This window comes from Oryza brachyantha, chromosome 4, assembly GCF_000231095.2.
Source record: "Oryza brachyantha chromosome 4, ObraRS2, whole genome shotgun sequence".
Taxonomy (NCBI): Eukaryota; Viridiplantae; Streptophyta; class Magnoliopsida; order Poales; family Poaceae; genus Oryza; species Oryza brachyantha.
The window spans coordinates 8,673,192-8,692,798 of record NC_023166.2 but is presented as its reverse complement, the minus strand read 5'-3'; the positions used below and the strand labels follow the sequence as shown (position 1 = coordinate 8,692,798).

The 19,607-nt window shown below is 43.0% G+C and overlaps 4 protein-coding genes and 1 long non-coding RNA gene across 5 annotated transcripts; 2 read left to right on the top strand and 3 right to left on the bottom strand.

Moving 5' to 3' along the window:
• Positions 1–1,495: 1,495 nt before the first annotated feature.
• LOC107304111 lies at positions 1,496–4,037 on the bottom strand. The gene is made up of 4 exons (XR_001550106.2): positions 3,863–4,037; positions 2,462–2,555; positions 1,936–1,991; positions 1,496–1,863 (listed from the first exon to the last, which is right to left on the bottom strand). It is a non-coding gene; the product is annotated as an uncharacterized LOC107304111 (long non-coding RNA).
• Positions 4,038–4,299: 262 nt separating this feature from the next.
• LOC102715852 (B3 domain-containing protein Os04g0386900-like) lies at positions 4,300–5,557 on the top strand. Its single transcript, XM_040523101.1, has 2 exons — positions 4,300–4,569; positions 4,656–5,557. The coding sequence occupies exons 1-2, from the start codon at positions 4,300–4,302 to the stop codon at positions 4,959–4,961; spliced, it is 576 nt and encodes a 191-aa protein (XP_040379035.1). The 3' UTR covers positions 4,962–5,557.
• A 2,064-nt stretch (positions 5,558–7,621) lies between these two features.
• Positions 7,622–8,575, bottom strand: LOC102715576. The gene is made up of 2 exons (XM_006653266.2): positions 8,240–8,575; positions 7,622–8,138 (listed from the first exon to the last, which is right to left on the bottom strand). Exons 1-2 carry the CDS (start codon positions 8,545–8,547, stop codon positions 7,622–7,624), a joined length of 825 nt encoding a protein of 274 aa, XP_006653329.2. The 5' UTR covers positions 8,548–8,575.
• A 2,839-nt stretch (positions 8,576–11,414) lies between these two features.
• On the top strand, positions 11,415–15,531 carry LOC102710686 (2,3-dimethylmalate lyase-like). The gene is made up of 7 exons (XM_006652148.3): positions 11,415–11,699; positions 12,227–12,438; positions 12,904–13,185; positions 13,640–13,762; positions 14,625–14,837; positions 15,058–15,094; positions 15,188–15,531. The coding sequence occupies exons 1-7, from the start codon at positions 11,519–11,521 to the stop codon at positions 15,304–15,306; spliced, it is 1,167 nt and encodes a 388-aa protein (XP_006652211.3). The 5' UTR covers positions 11,415–11,518; the 3' UTR covers positions 15,307–15,531.
• Positions 15,532–15,964: 433 nt separating this feature from the next.
• On the bottom strand, positions 15,965–19,319 carry LOC102715299. The gene is made up of 6 exons (XM_015835938.2): positions 18,894–19,319; positions 18,210–18,313; positions 17,152–17,265; positions 16,670–16,753; positions 16,396–16,533; positions 15,965–16,288 (listed from the first exon to the last, which is right to left on the bottom strand). Exons 1-5 carry the CDS (start codon positions 19,081–19,083, stop codon positions 16,477–16,479), a joined length of 549 nt encoding a protein of 182 aa, XP_015691424.2. The 5' UTR covers positions 19,084–19,319; the 3' UTR covers positions 15,965–16,288; positions 16,396–16,476.
• Between the last annotated feature and the right edge of the window lie 288 nt (positions 19,320–19,607).

Sequence of the window (19,607 nt, the reverse complement as noted above, 5' to 3'; positions counted from 1 at the left end):
ATATAGGCCCAACGAATCCCGGGCTTACATATCAGTGGCAAAAGTACGATGACTTTAATTGCAGGAAAACCCGATCCGTATGTATATATGAGAGAAACCTGACCCGTATGTATATATGAGACCGATGCAAGGTAGAGAAACTACTATAAATAGTGGAGATCATTTCCTATACATCTCAAGCCTACAAACCCAAGAAGAGCAGCTCCCTCGATCGATCGCTCACCGGTGCAATATCAAATCATCATGGACATCGGTGTCTACAGCTACAGCTACAACTACAAGCAGCGGGGCAGCAGGCCGGCGGTGATCAAGCACCACCAGGCGGCGATGCCGGCCTTCTACGGCGCCGGTCGGCCGCCGGCGGCGGCGGTCATCCCGACCGTCGTCGTCGTCGCGCCTCCTGCCGCCGCCTCCGCATCGTGGCCGCCGGCGCCCGCCCCGCCTCCGTCGGCGGTCACCGTGGAGGTCGCCAGCGGCATGCGCGGCGGGCACGGGCACGGCGGCGGGGGCGCCGTCGACGGCGACGTGGACCGCCGCGCGGCCATGTACATATCGAGGGTGCAGGAGCGGCTCCGGCGCGAGCGCGTGGCGAGCGAGGAGTACTGGAGGAAGCGCTACTGATCGACGTCCACGCGCTAGCTACTGACCGGTGATTAAAAAGAGGTTGTAGTAATAAATTAGTACTACTAATTAGCCAGTAGTACGAGTTAAGATGGTGTTAATCTGTATAGTTCTGTGATTAGTTTATCACCAAAATATATGTGTGTGTGGTGAGTTAGCAAGAAATATGCAGAATGCTTGGAGAATAAAAATACAGATAAGCTGAATATATGTATATATCATCGATATGATCTTATCCGGGCATTGGGTGCATATATATCAAGGTTGTGTTATTTTTCTCGTAGTTTTCTTCAACTTTTACGCGCACGATTTTGAAATTGCTAAACAAGTTCTTTTTTTTAAAAAAAAAATGAAGTTCATCGTCTCACTTTTAAAGTAAAATTTTAAGTTTGCATCAGTTAATTTTATTGTTTATACTGTTAAATAGCTACCACAAATATCTAAAAGGTCTTTTATCTTGCATCTTTCTGTAAGAAAGAACGCAGGCTAACTCTCCAATTCTCTTTAAGAGCTGTAAAATTTCTCCAAACAAATTTAAGGAGTTAACTCTATATAACAAGCCCTATTATGATGGCGGGGAATTTGCAGAAATTTTATAGTAAAGATGTTAATCGATATGGAACTCTCGCTATTCTTTGATCGAGCCTTGCACCGGACTTTGTTCAGGAATGTTACTACTGAAAACTACAAACTTATTCCAAACTACATGTAAATTTATACTCGATTGCTTCAATATTCACTCTGTCTGCAAATTATTCGGATGCATAGAAGTTTGATGCCTGGGGCAGAACTTTTTCTAAAAGATAAACAATCATGCAGAGATCGAATATGATTTCATATATTCTTTTGATTTTTCAGCATAGAAACCCTGTTTTGATCATTCATGGTGTGCTAATGTTTGCAGGGGTTTTGGCATTTTCTGAGTGTGCAGCAGCCTGCAGCAAGTGGATACAAAAAAAAAAGGATATTCCTATCTTTCATTTACTTGGTAATTATTCCCTTTTGAACGAGAACGACTACATTCTTATCCTTGAGAAAAGACAACAGCAGAGAAAGGAGTACCTGGTAATTATTTTTCCAAATGGAACATTATTATTGTCAAGTAGTGTCAATGTCAGGTGTTTTCACCTTTGGGGAATCTGAAATGGATAAGTTCAATCGTGTGAAATTATCCAACTCGACTGGACAACCTTAGCAGCTGGAAATTTTGGAACTCCAGCAGCATCAGTGCCTCTGGGATCTCTGCAATATCCAGTTCTTTTAGCGGTAACCAGACACCCAGAATGATCAACAAAATACAGCTTGAATAATGACCTGTCAAATAAGTTCGCAATTATAGAAGCATTCCAGCAACTGATGGACCAGCATACCTGCAAAGATAATCACCGAACCAGAGTATTTATTTTCTGTCACATAAGTTCACAACTATAGAAACATTCCAGCAACTGATCTGTGGCTGCTCACAACTCACAGCTCCCAGCTGGCTACATTAACAAGTCAACAGGAAAAATAAATTAGGCTTGAGAATCACAGTTTCCTTTGGATTTGTCAAGTACTCTACATACTGAAACAGAATTCCCTCTAGGCATCAGAGTAAAGATTAGCATTTGTTGTTTTTTTTGTCCATTATCATTAGTAGTAAGGTTGAATCTTGATACTACTCCAAGTTCTGTACAGACATGAAATAAGACGGTACGAAGTAGTTGTCGTAGATGAAAAAAAATTGAACTTCTATGCTCAATATATGTGCAAGCTAGGTGTGCATTTCATATCTCAGATGATTGTAGTAGTCAAAGTTTAGAGGATTGCTTATAAAAGAAAGAACTGTGAGGGGTACTACCTGGTAGTGCCTGTTCTTCACTCTATCCATTATCTGTTACGATGGATGTCCACTGATTCCCATTTTATTGAGAGCTGTTCTCAATATCTCTTCTCTAGAAATAATGCACACAAGATCAAATAGACAACATATGCTAATCCTTAAACAGGTTACCTTTCTAGAGTTTACATAGGTTTCTTACAACACCACAACAAATACAGCAATTTCAAAGAGTTAGTGGAATATCAAAATGCATTATTAGCTGACAAGACTGTCCTTTTGATTACTTCACCTCCAGTATAAAATTAAACTCAGGTAAACTGGGTCAGTTTTTTGCCATCAGAAAATTGCAAATGGAAAACAATTGTTCGTGTTCCACCTGCATTTCTGGGCTTCAAGACTTCAAGTAGAATCAGATCCAGTCCTCAATGTTCACTTTGATATAGAATTTCCTAGTTTTCCTTGTATTCAACAGGTAGTTGTTATGGTCAGACCAATAGCTCAGCATATACAGTACCTTCATACCATCACAGGGATGCTCAATAAATTTCATCCCAACATTCTAGGTTTTACGACATGGAATCCAATGTATCCTGTGATATGCAGATCATGTGCATTTGCCGACAAAACAAAAGGGGCATGGCACCACATCCTAAAACTTGATGAACAGCATACCCATATTTTATAAACAGCAAACTGCAAACAAAAAATATATATATACTGTTTTGTTTTTCTTAAATTTATATAAATACTAATGATTCTGAACACAGATATATATATATATAGTCTATATACTCTTTTTCATGTTTAAGATGCAGAAACACATTCGTACATGTTTCTGCACTTATTCAGCGGAAAGAACATACTTCATATATAATTGCATTCAATCATATGAGATTTAATAGTTTATTAGATAAATTTAGATAAAAACAAAATGTTTTATAACCTGAATCTGTCAAATAGTTCCATATTGATTATGGAATAGTAAATGACCTAAAATATAAGTAGGGCAACCTCTCACCTAAATGGTTACCTTTTGGGGTAATAAAAACCTTTACTATCTTACAATTAGTATCATATTCTAGCTAGTTTAACATCTCTAGTTCAATGGATACAGAGTGTAAAAATCTGATAGACCATGGGTGCCTACAGGGTCTATATACCTGATAGACCATAGGCATATGAGGCCCGTACATGATGGAGTAGTGAATGGTCGAGCGATATTAATGTGTAAAGGGGAATAATCGCATATTGATTATGAAATGATAAAAGACTTCACCGTAATAGGTAATGGCTAGCTTTTAGGTAGAAAAGACCCTCACGATATCTGCTCTTCTAACGTGAACACGGAGCGCAAGGAGCGAGAGTGATGTTAACTCCATTTTGCGTACACGTAACAGAGAACAGAACAGGGGGGCTTACTGTTTGATTTTTCTTCTTCTCCACACTTCACCTCAACGGCATTCCCCGCGCCGCCGGTGGGTGACCTCACAGTCTCCAATGGCGGCTTAAGGCCTTTTTGGCCTCGAATCGCCCGCGGACCGACGCATTCCGCAACCTCTCTCCCCGCCCGCCTGGCCGGCCGGCCACTCTCGCGCGCGCGGGAGGGAGGGGATGGCGCGAAATCGGGTGGGGGATACTGGCGTTTTGGCGGGAAACGGCTGCGCTTTTCCCGCCCTCTTGTGGGGGGGACGGAGGAAGGCTGAACTGGGAAAAGGCAACCCGTACAGGTGGCGAACAGCTGCCACGTGGCGGCTTCGTCCCGCCCCGCGCAAAGCTAGCTGCCACTGCTCTTCCACCCTCCTCGTCGTCGTCGTCTTCGCCGCCGCGGTCTCGAGGCGGGCCGGCAGGGTTAGCCGATGGCGAGCGATCCCGCCGATCCGCGGCGCTGTTCCTCTCCGGAATCATGCCGCGTCGGCGGTGCTGGCGCCGAGGATCGTGCGGCGGCGGCGGTCGACGCTGCAGAGAAGAGCGGCGGCGACGGCGACATTGCTGCTGGCCCTGAGCCGTCGCCGGCGCCGGCGACGGCGACGGAGGAGGCACCCCGCCCCGGCGTGCTCCCGCTCCTCGGGAAGCCCTACTTCACCTGCATCATGTGCAAGTCCCATGTCCAGCCTCCCTTCCAAGTGGTAAAGAAGATAACCAGATCGAAGGCCACATCTTGCTCTTGATGGGTTTCGATTTGAGCTCAGAAAAAAAACTTTACGGCGAGCAGGTGGTTCCGCGGTCGTTCGCGCCGTTCCTCCCGTCCAAGACGGCGCCGGCGACGGTGACCTGGCGTGGCCGGTCGTGGGGGATGCGGTTCACCGGCGGCCGGCTGATCCAGCGCCTGGAGGCCGGGTGGCGGGGCTTCGCCGTCGACAACGACCTCAGGCTCGGCGACGGGTGCGTGTTCGAGCTGGTGGACGGCGGCGGCGACCGCGTCGAGTTCAGGGTGCAGGTGCTCCGCGCCGAGATCCCGGCGAGGATCACGGGCCGCGCCGGCGGCTGCACCTCGGCCACCCCCATCGTCATAGACTAGGGGCAATGCCACCGCCGGTGCCCCTCGCCGTTGACGCCATTTCGAGCAGCTCGTTAATCTGAATTTGGGGATATTTTCAGGTAATGCAACTGTTGGAAACAATTCAATCCCAGCATGCATGAATGGATTCTGAAATAACCACAAAATTCGGCACAACTCAGCTGCATTCATTGTGAATTTTGGAATGTGGATTACTTTACAAAAAGTAGATTCAGAGAATTTTATAGAATTAGAAAATATCAAATTTAAGACATAAGACATCCGTAACATTCTACATATATTGGAAGTCAATGCTATCCAAGTTCATTTTTGTGTTAGAGAAGGGTAATTTTATCCAACCTTTATATCCAACTAGATATATAAATACTTAGGCTCTCAAATAACTCAATCTAAAATTCATGTTTTTATGGAGATTTTAACCCAGAACCTTGGGTGCTTCTTAGATCACTGCAACCACTAATTCATATCGAAAAAAAGACATCACGAGATGAACTCAGATTTGGTTATATAAAGGCCCTAAAAAATTTCATGCTGACTTCAGCTTATAACGTGCCCTGTAGATAAATATCAAGAAAACAAGGAGCTCATATTTTATCTCTGTGAATTCTTCTAATTATGCATTGCAACGTAACTTGTGATTCTGAACATTCCTTTGTGAACATCACAACTGGTGTTCTCCAATTTCCTGTTCTTCATGCATATACACCGTAGCCATTTCGCTTTGTTCAATGCAAAAGGCCACAAGTTTGACTATGTTGAACGTTCGAGAAGAATGTTGATTCATTTTTGAATAGCTAATGCTCACTCAGGCAGTTTTGTCACCTTGACCTGAAACTGAAACCGAGTCTTTCGATAGTTAACATGGTTCATGGTTGTCATGAAGTCTCCCCAGAAAAAGGCATGTGTGTGCATGTAAGTTAAAATCAGACTATTGGAGATAAAAACTTCAGAAGATTATAATCTGCTTTGATGAACCAAAAATTTCAGACAGAGTGGAAATGTATGATTGTTAGAATCCCTCTGTTTTGTTTGGATCACAATGTTTTCTCCAACAGGGTATATATAGTTGTTCTCCGAAACAATCAAGCTGTTTTCTGCAAAGTATATAATCAGCTATATCTTGCATTGCATAAAATGGCGAAGGTGCTTTGTTCCAATTGTCCATCAAATACAGACTTGCAGTATTTGTAGCAGGCACCAGCTGGTAAAAACAACAACAAAAAAAAAAGAGCTTCCCAGTGTAAGAGAACATGGTCACACACACATAAAAACAGAGAGAAAGAGAAGGGTTTAGCTTGCGCATTGGATTCACAGAGCCAAATAAAAATCATGCAAACAATCAAACTACCAGTTAAATCATTACAATTTTTTTAATCAGTTTGTACCATATAGTAAGCAATTAGGTTCTGCGTGTTCAAATTGATCCATTTCTTGATATCAACACCACTTAACCAATGGGGGCTAATTGGGTGGGGTTCATAAACAAATCAACAAAAGCACGAAGCTGAATCGATCACGAACAACGTTGATAGGATTGATTAACTACGGATACAAACAGCTAGCATTGCCATCGCGCATTCATGTGGGCACTAGGAATTCGGCTTGGCCGTCGTCCATGGCGAGCTCCAGGATAGCCGTGGTCATGGCAGCGACGAGCACCACCACCACCACCACCGCAGCAATGGCGACGAACCGTCCAACGCTATCCGTCGCCGCCCACCTCGGTTCCTGTGTTTTGCTCGGCTTTCCACCCATGGCCTCCTCGTCCCCTAGCCAGAACAGGGGCGTGGCGCCGCCGGCGGAGGAGCAAGAGGAGTTGGACGAGTGGCCGCAGCCGGGGACGGCGCAGGCGCAGGAGCAGGAGCAGGAGCAGGAGCATGAGGCGGCGGCGGCCTTGGGGCCAGCTTCCACGGAGCTGACGATGGAGGCCGCGTCGACGTCGTCGTAGCGGCAGGTTTGGTTCTTGACTTGTTCGACGGTGGCGCCGGCGCTGGCCGTGCGGCTACCGCTGCTGCTCGTTCGCTGGAGGGACGAAACGAGATGCTTCGGTGAGCCGGGGAGAAGACGGAGACCGAGGAGCCCGCCCGGCGCGTCCAGGTGTTCGGCGGTGACGACAGCCGAGGACGGCGTGACGGTCGCCGAGGCCGAGCGGCTGCGGCGATGCCGGCGGGAGGTCTTGTAGGCGTCCCAGTCCAGCTCCAGCTCCCTCCACCGGCTCTCCAGGCCGCCGCCGGTGGCCACGCTACAGGCGCTCATGGCGGCTCGCCGTCGCCGGTGAACACACGTTGGCAGAATTCAGCAGAGAGCCGTTCTACAGAAGCGACGTTGCTGCTGAAATAGCGGCGTGAGGTTGCGCGAAACGGCAAACCTCAACCGCCGTTGCCGTGCATGGCGCCTCCACGTTCCCACGCGCGCGGCGGCGGCGGCCGTGCGTGTTCGGATTTCGAAATGCCCCAACGCGCGTAAATCGAGCGGTTTTTAAACAAGCAAACATTTTTAATCCAAATTAAGCTTAAACCTGTCAAATTCAGCGCGAAAATAATTCATCTCCAAAACCACGATGCAACAGCGTGTCGTCGTCCATGCACACGAAGAACAAACTTACTACGTGACAGTGTTGACACAAACACTATTACAAGAGTCTTGCATGCAGCAAGTTGCTAATCTGCTTTCTTCGATTCCGGCGTGGCGTCGGCGGCGGCGGCGTGGTGGTGGCGGCGCTCCGGGTGGTCCTCGGCGGTCTTGGCGTAGGCCTCGTCGCGCATGCGGAAGTACTTGTCGAAGGCGCGGGGGAGGAACTTGGGGATGAGGAAGACGAGGAGGTTGGTGGAGAAGTAGAGCAGGTTGGCGACGGCGAGGTACCGGCCGAACCACACCCAGGCGGCGTCCTGCACGGTGGCTCCGCGGCGGTTGGCCCACGCGTCGTAGACCCAGTCGACGATGATGAACACGCGGCGCACCGTGTAGAGCAGCGGCACCAGCGCCCTCACCGGCGGCGAGAACGCCCCCACCGCGCCGACCACGTTCTCCGTCAGGATCTGGCACGAGAGGAGGAAGAGGTGCGGCGTCGCCGACCTCACCGCGCCGTCGTCCCCGCGCGCGAACCCGCCCAGCACGTGCGCCAGCGGCAGGAACAGCCCCACCGTCGTCCCCAGCACCACGTACACCTGGAACAGCCTGCAGCAGAAAACCAACCAAGAAATCAAGTCGATCGCCATTGATTGGTCTGTCAAGGTCAGTGGTCAGATCGACGATGAGAGAGAAAGAGAGAGACGTACGAGTTGCCGCGGAAGATCTCGTGGGAGGAGGAGGCGGAGGAAGGAGGGAGCTTGGAGTGGAGCGCAGGGAAGGCGAGGCGGGAGAGGAGGAGGAGGTAGACGGTGGTGGCGACGGGGAAAGCAAGGTCGATGAGCGGGACGAGGCCGGAGGCCGAGAACACCATGATGAAGGCGACGAGCTGGAGCTCGATGACGCGGAGCGAGCCCATCACGCCGCCCAGCATCGTCGACGGCGGCTGCTGCTGCTGCCTCTCCGCCGCATGGTCCGGGTCCGACCGCGGCCCCACCGCCAGCGAGATCCCCGACATGGCCGCGCGCGCGCACTCCTCTCAACCACCCACCACCACCACCACCGTGGATTGTTGATCGATCGCCGAGCGCAACGGATCGGAGACGATGAACAGCAGAGCGAGCGAGGCAAGAAACGCAGGAGCGGAAATGATTCGAGCTAGGAGGAGCAGACGAGCGCCGGTATATGGCTGCGCCGTACAGGTGTTGGCGCGGAGGAGGAGGAGATGGGAAGCGAAGCGAGGTTGGCTTCTTCCCGGCGGCCGGCGGCGCGGGCGGGGACGTGTCCGCGAGCGCGGCGAGGCACGTGTGCAGGCGGAGGACACGCGGGCCGGCTCCGTGGCGCGTCGGGGTTTGCGCGCCTTTTTTATTCTTTTCTTTTCTTTTTTAAATGGATGCGAACTGCGAGAGGAGGGCGTGACAAGTAGGCTGAGTCACAGTGCACGCTGGCATCTTGATGGTTCCAAAGGAAAAAAAAAAGATAAAATAGTTGTGTTAGTTTAAATGGCATAAAAGTATAGTGGTTTTCGTATATGACAAATAATTTCAATTTCATGAGTTACTGTAGTTCCAGAGTTAAACAGCGCTATTCTAATTTAACTGGGTGCCAGGGCGGAAAAGAAATTAGAGTAGGCCTGAGCTAACTTAGTATTAATCGTTTTTAAATTTATATGTTAATTTTATATAATTTTAAAGGGATTATAGACCTAGATTTATGGCTTCAGCCATGACTGACCTAGGCATAGTTCCGTCCCTGTTTGGTACTAAAGTAAAATAAAAAACTACTGTTAAGTACCTACAACTTGTATATGATTCATTAAAAAATGTAACATATTCAATGTATATTTACGTGTAATTTTATAACTCATATTTAGTAAAAAGTGTAATATTATGAAACTGCATGTCCATAATGTCGTAGTTATTTGCCACGTCCAAAACCCATTAGTTTTTTATACTTGGTCCATAATGCACATGGTTATGTAAAGTTTCCCTAAAAATAGAAGTAAGTTGTCCGAGTTATATATTTATTCTGAAATTGTTTGATCATTCATTATTTATCACTTATTGTAGACTAATTTTGAAAATTTTGATATTTGCTGTCTATGGAAATATAAAGGATTGAAATACCGATACTTACAAAACCTTGGAATTTTGGAGGAAAATGGGAATTATCCAAATAAGTTGTTTACAATCACATTAGTGAGAGGACGTCAGAAAATGATATTACAATCATATTGGATCTCTTGTTAGAAGTCCTTCGAAATCCAGAATCGACATGAATTTTATACTAGGATTTAAGAGAATTCTATCCCTTTGACCCTTTCTCTCACAGACGAAAAGTTCCCACAGAATTTTAATCCTACAAAAAAATCCTTCAAATCTATCCTAGTGCATAAACTTATTTTACTCATTAGATAAATTGAACGACTCAAATCATCTACATCAAATTAGACATCCATGTTCCATCCATCCTCATTCCTTTTACCGGCTCCCCAAATCATACACACATTCCATATATCATGCCTAGATCAAATCTAATGCATTAAATCCAATGGACAACTATACTCCTCCCTTTTACCGGCTCCCAAAATCATGCACACATTTTATCTGATTTAATACAGCAAATCTAGCGATTTAAGTTATACCTGATCCAATTTTTATTTAACGCCGTTATTTTAGTTTATATTTGACCATTCGTGTTTAAACATATAAAATATTTATTATTCGTACTAGAGGTTCATGTTATACGTGTCAAAAAAAAACTTAGCTAAATGCAGTGCGCGTAGTCATACTCATATATTCAATTTTCTATCTACCCCTACAGTGCACGAACTACTTTTTTTATCATACGTATTTCATTTATCATTCTTCAAATTTAATGACTAAAATTATATTCGTAAGATTGGACGGCTAGGATAGACTCCATCTCCCTTTACATAGACTTTTCATATATCAGAGAATTTTTAAATTCGAAATACCTTACCAATTATATATTTTCCACGTGTTAGCAAAAATATTTCCAATTAGGAACACTTTTTGTATATTAGACTTTATATAAAGATAAATATATAAATTTTTTTGATCATAAATATATGTAAATATGTGATGTATATCTTTAGAATCAAAGTTCAATTATAATTTTTAACACACACCGTTAGAACACCGACAATGATACCTATACAACGAAGGTCATGATCAACACTATACCATAGCTTGCTAAACATCAATAACATTTTATTTATTATAAAAAGACATAAAGTTGTATGGGATAAATATTTGTATAAAGTGATTTTCATTAAATTTAGCTTTGTGAAGTTTGAATTTTATGTTAATACCGGATGATGTGAACAAGTTATTTTAAAATCATCCTTATAATATGTGAATTTGATAGTGTAGGGATTTTGAAATTAGTGAATCAATTTGTTGTTGCAATGTTTCTAAAATTAGCATATAAACACAACCTTACAAGTTTTATAATCATCGATCAAACTATAAAACTCTTAATTTATTACAATATGGTTCAACCTATAATTAATTATGCAAAGTTGATGTTAAGCGATGGTTTGTTGCCATTTTTTAGAGTTTATTTAAATAATCAAATTAATAAATATTTGAATGACAAATAAATTAAATTTTTTTAAATAATTACATTACAAATAATTTATAATATCTTAATTATATTATTAAATTAGGTTGTAGCGTTAGCATGAGTTGTCAGTGACCTTTGTTCTTCCGAAGAAGGCACTGCACATTTTCGTCAGTTCTGGGCCGGCCCAAGGCCGAGATGGGCCAAGGAGTGTCGCGCAAACGCGGGCGGACTTTTGCGGGGCCCACTTGCTGACTAGGTTGACCTTGACCAGCACCTCACCCGACGCCGCCAAGTCATCCGCTCCATCCACTCGCTCCGCTCTCTCCCATCTCCGGTCTCGCTTGCTCGCTCGCCGTCGCCGCCTCCTCCTCCGCAGCCGCCGCCGCCGCCGCCGCGCCGGGATGGCCGCGCGGAGCCCCTACTTCGTCCCCAAGAGCGAGGGGGTCCGCGCCGGGGAGTCGCCGGCCGCGGCGCTCCGCCGGATCCTCGCGTCGCCGGGGGCGCACCAGGCGCCCTGCTGCTTCGACGCGCTCGGCGCCCGCCTCGTCCAGCGCGCGGGGTTCCCGATCTGCTTCATGGGAGGTGCGCATCCCTCAGCCACCTCTCGTTTCTAGCGGTTTGTGAGCTCGTGATAGAAGACCCTCGCGGGGGGGTTTTAGCCTGGTTTTTTCTAATCACATTTTTACCAGATTCATGATCCAACTCAGGGAACTCGTGGTTGCCTAAACGAAAAACACAAGAAAACTAGTACAGTTCAATTGCATCTTTAGAATTATAGATGTAAAACCAACCAGTGGAATGATTATATGGAACACACTCCAGTACAGTCTCCAAAAGGAGGACAGAATGGTGTTTTTATGCATAAGAATTAAATTGTTTAAATGGTAGTACTATACAAAACGAAAGGAATACCAAATGCTTTTTTCTCCTTTGAATAATTGAATACAATGTTTAATCAGTGAAGATGAGACCCATAGTTCTACCAGGTAATTGGTCTTAGTAATAACATATTTTGCTCAATGAGCCTGTCCTGGGTTATCTAAAATAAGGTTTTGGTATATCTCAAGACAATTCATGCATTGGAGACTTAATATTTGTCACTGTTTCAGGTTTCTGTGTTTCTGCCGCCCGACTTGGTTTGCCAGATGTTGGTCTCATCTCATATGGGGAGATGGTAGAACAAGGGCGTCTGATCACTGAAGCAGTGTCAGTACCAGTGATTGGGGATGGAGATAATGGCTATGGAAATGCTATGAACATTAAGAGAACTGTGAAAGGGTATACCAATGCTGGTTTTGCTGGAATTATGCTTGAAGATCAGGTATGCTTCAACCTAACTATGTTGATTTGTCCAGTGAATGATACTTCGCCCAAATTGTTTTTTTAACTCTTAAATATACCCATCTTGATCAGTCCTGTGACTTATACACTGATTCTTAGTCCAAATTAATTGAGCCATCATGTTAATATCATGGCCTAAGTGTGTGTCCGCTATGCCCAAATGTTCAATCTGTTGAGCACCACTACTGCATTATTAATAAAAACATCGCTACAGTATATAAATTCTACTTAGTTCTTCCATGGATCTTTTGCTTTGGTACACCTTGAGTTATTTATCAACATAATACTGCTTATGGAATCTGCACTATTTAAATATCATTGACTGCAACTATTTTATCTTTCTGGCTTAAACAGTTATTGATCTATGTGTAGATGATTTGTAAGATTGATTTTTCTTTATCATTGTAGTTTCCCTTTTAAGGATATGTTATGTGACATTTTTAAGGTGGCGCCAAAAGCATGTGGACATACTGAAGGAAGGAAAGTTATCTCAAGGGAGGATGCAGTCATGCACATAAAGGCTGCCGTAGATGCTAGGAAGGAGAGTGGTTCTGACATTGTTATAATTGCAAGGACAGACTCTCGTCAAGCTGTCTCTCTTGATGAAGCATTATGGAGAGTACAAGCTTTTGCTGATGCTGGAGCAGATGTTCTGTTCATTGATGCCCTTGCTTCAGTAGAAGAGATGAAAGCCTTTTGTGCAGTTTCACCTAAAGTACCAAAGATGGTTAGATGCATTCTATATTCTTTTTCCTTATCTATATACTTCAAATTTTGAGATAATCATGCAAGAGTTTATAACTATTCCAAGATTATTTGAATGCCATTAACAAACCATGCAATACTCTTCCTTGATTGTATTTCGTATTCTTTTTTGTACAAGCTGTTCTGCATGTGAGCAGCATAAACTGTGAGAGTAAATCCACTTCTAATCTAAATTTTGACAAGTTTTACCATACCTTTCAAATTTTGTAGGTGTGCATAGTGAAATGGTTTGCTCAAATCTTCACTAGCTCATATTTCTGGGCACATGTGTAATTAGAAAGAGATGGGGATGTAACCCTAAACGTTGCTTGTTCATCAATAATATGGCTGCTTCAAAGTTACATTCATTGTTGAGCTGTTACTTTTCTCTAGCATTGAAATGAGGAAAGTTTATAACCCTGTACTTTGTTCTCCAGGCAAACATGTTAGAAGGTGGAGGTAAAACTCCCATATTGAGCCCTGCTGAACTTAAGGAGATTGGTTTTAGCCTTGTAGTCTACCCATTGTCCCTAATTGGGGTATCGATGCGTGCAATGGAGGTTTGTCCATTATGCTTTTACTGCTCTTATTATGTTTACCACTGTGTGCCCTGCAAATATTTACTTGCATGTCTAATTTGTTTGTACAAGAGAAGATGGGGGTAGTATTATTATCATTTTCTTTAATCCAATGGTAACTCTTTGTCCATGTGATCTTCCTCGATTGTTGTGATTCTTCCTTTATAGGTCTATGGTATTACGAGATGTAAAAGTTTGAAATTCTTAACCCTCAACCCATGTTACCATAGTATCTAGAGCTGGAGTTACCCCAATATTCTTCTGGTTCTGACTTAGAACCATGCTTTTTCAGAGGCTTAATGAACAAACAGCTAACCTTTAGTCCTGACATGGAATTTACTTCCGTATAGATTTTTTTTTTCGCTCTTCTGCTCACAGCCTTCTATGACTCATCAGTCACATTGAGCATGCATAAAAATCTTTAATAATGTTCTCCACATCTCCTTTTTCTTTTCAACTAAGTTTATTTGATGCCAATGTCTACTAACGTAATATTTCCTTATATAGATTTAATTGTTTACAATATATTCCGGTCCTATTCAGCAACCTAGAGATTTCTCATGAATAGGATGCTCCAAGATAAGTTGCTGGGCACCTAAGCCTTGTGTAAGCACGGGTGATAGATAAGCATGTACTTTCAAAGTGTTAAATCTTTACAAAGTTCTTAATCCTTCAAAATCTGCACATTTATAAGGCGAAAAAGCATCAATTTGGAACATAACATAACATTTCTCAATGCATGTAGATATTCAGATGACACTGCATGAGTACAGGACTAGTCTCTGGTCAGTTTGGTGTAAAATTACTATTTATATCTCATAGAACATGAATCTTTGGCCTGCAGGATGCTCTGATCGCAATAAAAAATGGTGGTGTACCCCCACCCAGTATCTTGCCATCTTTTGAGGAGATCAAAGATACTCTTGGTTTTAATCGCTATTACAAAGAGGAAAAACAATATGTTGTCCAGCAAGCCCAGTCACCCCCAAATGGTATAGTACTTCGATTAAAGATCACAGAAAAAAGTGGAGCGCAAAAGATAAATGAAGGGATACCTGTAAGAACCAATCTCCCTCTCTCTCTCTCTCCGAAATAATGAATTCATATCAGACAAACTTAACAATGTACAGTATGCCTGGACTATGGCAGTCATCAAACCTTTCAACTGGTGCAAATTTTGCTTGTGATCCATATCACATCTTCAACTTCTGTCAAGTGACGTTCTACTCCATTTACAACTTATTATTGTTTGCTTTATTCCCCTTTTTCTCCAACAGGCTGGAATCTTAGAAAAGATGTCAAAGGTTATTCCAGGTTTGTACTTCTACTCAAGAACCGTATGTAAACGGGCAAGTTCGCGGCCTGTGTTTTCAGAATGGCCAGCATCTTACCATCGACGTTTTGCAGGCTTGGCTGGCGTCAATTTCACGGAAATACTTCAAGGTGCAGATCAGTCCCAGAAAGGAAAAGTGCTGCTTGATCGTGAGGATGCAAGTGGCGACAGGATCCAGGTGTCCATCGAGTGATCAGTACCAAAATTGCCTAGAAGTATATGGACTGAGTTGAGCTTCCACCGGCCAGGAATGTTAGAGCAAATCGCCACTATATTGAAGCAGACGATTTTACAAGTTGTAAGGGTAGTTGCATAGCACAGTACTTTGAAGACTTTTGAGTTGCATTTTGTGGCGTCAATAATCCTGGATTCTTATGTTAATTCAAATAAAAGAAACCAATCGTCAGGGACTTCAGAATGTTCTTTTTCTGCAGAGCTCCGGCATCAAATGCCAGGGATCATGATAGTAAACATCAGAATCAGTTGGTGTACAAAGATCAAATAGCAATACCATGTTCCCCATAACATGAACCAACTGATCATAACTGACTGTAACCATGCATGTATCAAAACCCCAGCATAGAACAACTTTTGGGCATGTGTGACGTTTTGTGCACACATCACTCTATTGTAAAAAAATACTACCTCCGTCTCAAAATAAAATCATTTTTTAGTTTTTGATACAATGCTTTGCTTTGACTTTTTCTCTTATTTGAAATTTTTTTACGATTAATATTTTTATTTTACTAGATGATAAAACATGAATAGTACTTTATGCGTGACTAATTTTTTTATAAATTTTTCAAATAAGATGAATGGGCAAATGTTGGACACGGAAAAACGAAAAATAAAATAGTAGAGAATACCAGTATGACGGTCTGCAAATTTGTTTATCAGCAAGTGGCAGCAAGTTCCTGTTAAAAGAGACATGCATATTTCTTACACGTGCTTACACGGACAACCATGAAGTGCTAACATAGATCTTTGTTCTTTTTCTATTATTAGGTCGATAGATATGCAACTTCAAACATGCACTTAGCTAACCATGAACTCTATGCTACAGGCTATAATAGTTTTTTACATTGTAGTGCATGCTTTGGAGCCATTTCAGGTTGGGCTTGGATGTCACAAAAAGGGTCCTCCCTATTTCTCTTCAATTTACATAGTCCCCAAGCCTGCAAGTGCACAATTTTAAGTTATAATAACCCTGACAATCACTTCCAAAAAAAACCCCCTGACAATCTGGAATTCAGTAAAAACAAAAATTGATGTTCACACTTACAAGCATGGCAGAATGCATTGTCGGATGCTGACGGAACAAGATGGACAGAAATATGGAATATACAGGGCACATTATTTCAGTTCATAAGAAATACTTCATCCTGTTATCTCTTCTCATGGCTCGATACACGGCTTGGACCTTAAATGAAACAGCCAATTCCTCAATATATCAAATTGTACGCAGAATGAAATGAAAAAGAAGGTAAAAATGAACCCTGTAATGGACGTACAGTTTCCTATACTTGTATATGATGATAAGGTGGGACATCACGTACCTGCTCACTGGAAACAACACGAATTGGTCCAATTTTTACAGAGACATATTTTCCCCTAGAGGACAATTTATGAGACACTTGGCCCTGTACAAACCAATTTGGTATATAAATTAAAAGAATGTAATGAATAGAACAAGGAAAGGAATATAGTAGCAACTGCAAACTAGACAAAGTGTTTGGCAGATCTGACGATAATTCATTATAAACATTCTGTTTCCATGTCAGATGGGGAATAAAGTTTTCATGAAACTATAGTTGATTTTTCCGAGGGAACCATCAAAAGAAGTATGCAACCAATAAACATACCAAAACAGAACTAAACCATTAATCTGTAATACTACACAAACAAATCATGAACTAATATGCAACAACAGTGATCCTACACAAACAACTAGCAGTATTGTGTAGTTACCACATTTATTTCAACATTTAGAAACATGGACAACGCTAAAAGAATGTTTTCAACAATTGCAAATAGTAACCTTGGGAATGGGTTCTTGAAGAACAGATTCAACTGCAACGACCATTGACTGGACAAAATCATCACCTCCAGTACCAATTGCTGTAAATCCTCTAGCTGTAGGGTATGAATTTACCTGCAAAACAGGATAGGTGTTCTAAGCAGTGCCAGAGGCAAAAGGAATTACATCAAACACAGACGAGACTGACTGAACCAAACTCAAATATGAGGACTGATCAAAGCAATTAACTTCTTTGCACGGTTATAGATTACAATGATGAAATGAAAGCCTGGGATGATCATATTTAGGTGTTTCATGCATGGAATTATCTAGTTATGATATTTCTCAACAACTGCTTAACATAATCCTTTGAGTAAAATATCATACAAAATACATAGAACGATATATAAAATACATAATTGACTTTCATGCAGTGGCAACCAACAAGTCACCTGATTAAGCTACCTGTAATTCACCATTTCAATATGTCAAGAGCACAACCAATAATTCCAAAATTGATTGATGCAACATTCTGATTTCTGACATGTATTCTAAGGGGGTGTTTAGATTGAAAAATTTTTTAGAAGAAGTATCACATCAAATGTTTGACCGGATGTCGGAAGAGGTTTTTGGACACGAATGAAAAAACGAATTTCACAGCTAGCCTGGAAACCGCGAGACGAATCTTTTGAGCCTACTTAATCCGTCATTAGCACATGTTGGTTACTATAGCACTTATGGCTAATCATAGACTAATTAGGCTCAAAAGATTCGTCTTAAGATTTCTTCCTTAACTGTGTAATTAGTTTTTTGGTTTATCTATATTTAATGCTTTATTTATGTGTCCAAAAATTCGATGTGATGTTTTTGAAAAAAAAATTTGGGAACTAAACAAGGCCTAACTTTGAGTTCTTTAGGAATATTGGCACCAAATAACTATCCATATATCGGGGAACACGTTGATTTTTTTAAACCCTGTTTCACCTGCCCCTCTATGGTGATTCTACGCTTGATCCATCCTGCTGCATTGAAGCTCAAACAATAAAAAAAGAGAGGAAGTTTTGGATATTAAGACACACCTTCTGATCCAGAACAAGCCATTCATCACTTGCATCATCTGTCACGGTACCACCAAGGACCATATTTGTTGTGAGTGCAACCCTTCCTTTAGACCTGGCTACCTCTGTTTTTAGAAAAGACGAAATTAGCAAGAATTACCTCAGTGCAAACCATTCCTTTTAATGAAAGAAAATAACAGGAAAAATGTATATTCGCGATCATAGTATGCTACTGCAGACCAGTCCATTAATTATGTATTCTGAGAAACAACTGCTCATCACTATGTTCAGCAATTGATTACAATTCCAGTTCATGAATGTGCTACTGTTTACTTGTTCTGTTCTGCAATAGAGAAAAAACAAGATGGCTCTGCATTTTATTGACACTGTTGAATATATCACCTTTTAATTGGAATATTTGGAATTACAAAGTTAACATTTTGAAGTTAACCAACAGGATGTGACACATTACAGTTCTTATTTACCGCGGAGATTAAAAGACACCATATTAAAAACTAAAAATTTTCAACACGAGAGTACACCACATAACCTTAGATTGATTAGAATTAAGTATAAACCAATTCAGAAAGTCTTAAGCTTGCAAGATGAACCCAAGAACAGATTTTTTTTTCCCCATCACGAGCAGGCAACGCCTGAACAAAACGAAATGGGCCAGGGGCTTTGGGTGGGGGGAGAGCGTCTCACTGGAGATGGCCTCGAGCACGGCCTCCTGCGGGGGCTGTCCGGGGTCCCCACCGCCGGGGCAGCACCGGATGTGGCGGCGGGCCCCCCGGCGGCGCGCCGCGCCCCGCGCCGCCGGTGGCGGCGACGCCGCCGCGGCGGCGCGGCGGAGGAGGGGGCCCGGGACGAGGAGCGCGAGGGCCCGGCACGCCATCGTCGCGAGCTTCCGCTCCTCTCTTCTTCTTCTTGTTCTTCTTCCGGCCGCCGCGGCCAAGACAGACGGAGAGAGATACCTTCTCCTACTCGTCGTCGTCGACGGGATATTTTCCGTCTGGCTTCGCGCGCGGGGGGCTTTGGCTTGCCTCTGCTGACGGAGATGTCTTCTCTCCTCGCCTCGCTCGCTGCCGCTGATTTCGTGGAAGGGCGACGGCCGATGAGCCGCTAACGATTTTCCTTATTTATTTATTTATGATTTAGGTTCTCGATATTGTTTTTTTTTGGAAAGATAGTTTTTGTTGTAGCTCATCAGCTCATGCTTCTTTTTTTTTTAAGAGTGACGTATGTATTGTGCTACTCCCTCAAAAGAAAAAATTAAAACTTTTGGGCATGTATCTAGATAAGATGCATTCATTTGTTCAAATTTTTTGTTGGCTTTTACGAGCGCTTACCGAACTACCGTATTTTTTTTGCGAAAAGTTCCTATAGAGAATTTCGTCATTTTATATTTCTAAAATAGAT

Bases quoted from the DNA above. Each gene is read 5' to 3' on its own strand.
- LOC102715299 (XM_015835938.2), bottom strand. From the start codon at position 19,083: ATGGCGTGCCGGGCCCTCGCGCTCCTCGTCCCGGGCCCCCTCCTCCGC. The intron at 18,314-18,893 runs GTGAGACGCTCT...TTCTAAAAACAG, and splicing joins CGTGCTCGAGGCCATCTCCA to AGGTAGCCAGGTCTAAAGGA. The intron at 16,754-17,151 runs GTTACTATTTGC...TGGTTTGTACAG, and splicing joins TTCAAGAACCCATTCCCAAG to GGCCAAGTGTCTCATAAATT.
- LOC102710686 (XM_006652148.3), top strand. From the start codon at position 11,519: ATGGCCGCGCGGAGCCCCTACTTCGTCCCCAAGAGCGAGGGGGTCCGC. The intron at 12,439-12,903 runs GTATGCTTCAAC...GACATTTTTAAG, and splicing joins GAATTATGCTTGAAGATCAG to GTGGCGCCAAAAGCATGTGG. The intron at 14,838-15,057 runs GTAAGAACCAAT...TTTCTCCAACAG, and splicing joins AGATAAATGAAGGGATACCT to GCTGGAATCTTAGAAAAGAT.
- LOC102715852 (XM_040523101.1), top strand. From the start codon at position 4,300: ATGGCGAGCGATCCCGCCGATCCGCGGCGCTGTTCCTCTCCGGAATCA. The intron at 4,570-4,655 runs GTAAAGAAGATA...TACGGCGAGCAG, and splicing joins TCCAGCCTCCCTTCCAAGTG to GTGGTTCCGCGGTCGTTCGC.
- LOC102715576 (XM_006653266.2), bottom strand. From the start codon at position 8,547: ATGTCGGGGATCTCGCTGGCGGTGGGGCCGCGGTCGGACCCGGACCAT. The intron at 8,139-8,239 runs GTACGTCTCTCT...TTTCTGCTGCAG, and splicing joins GAGATCTTCCGCGGCAACTC to GCTGTTCCAGGTGTACGTGG.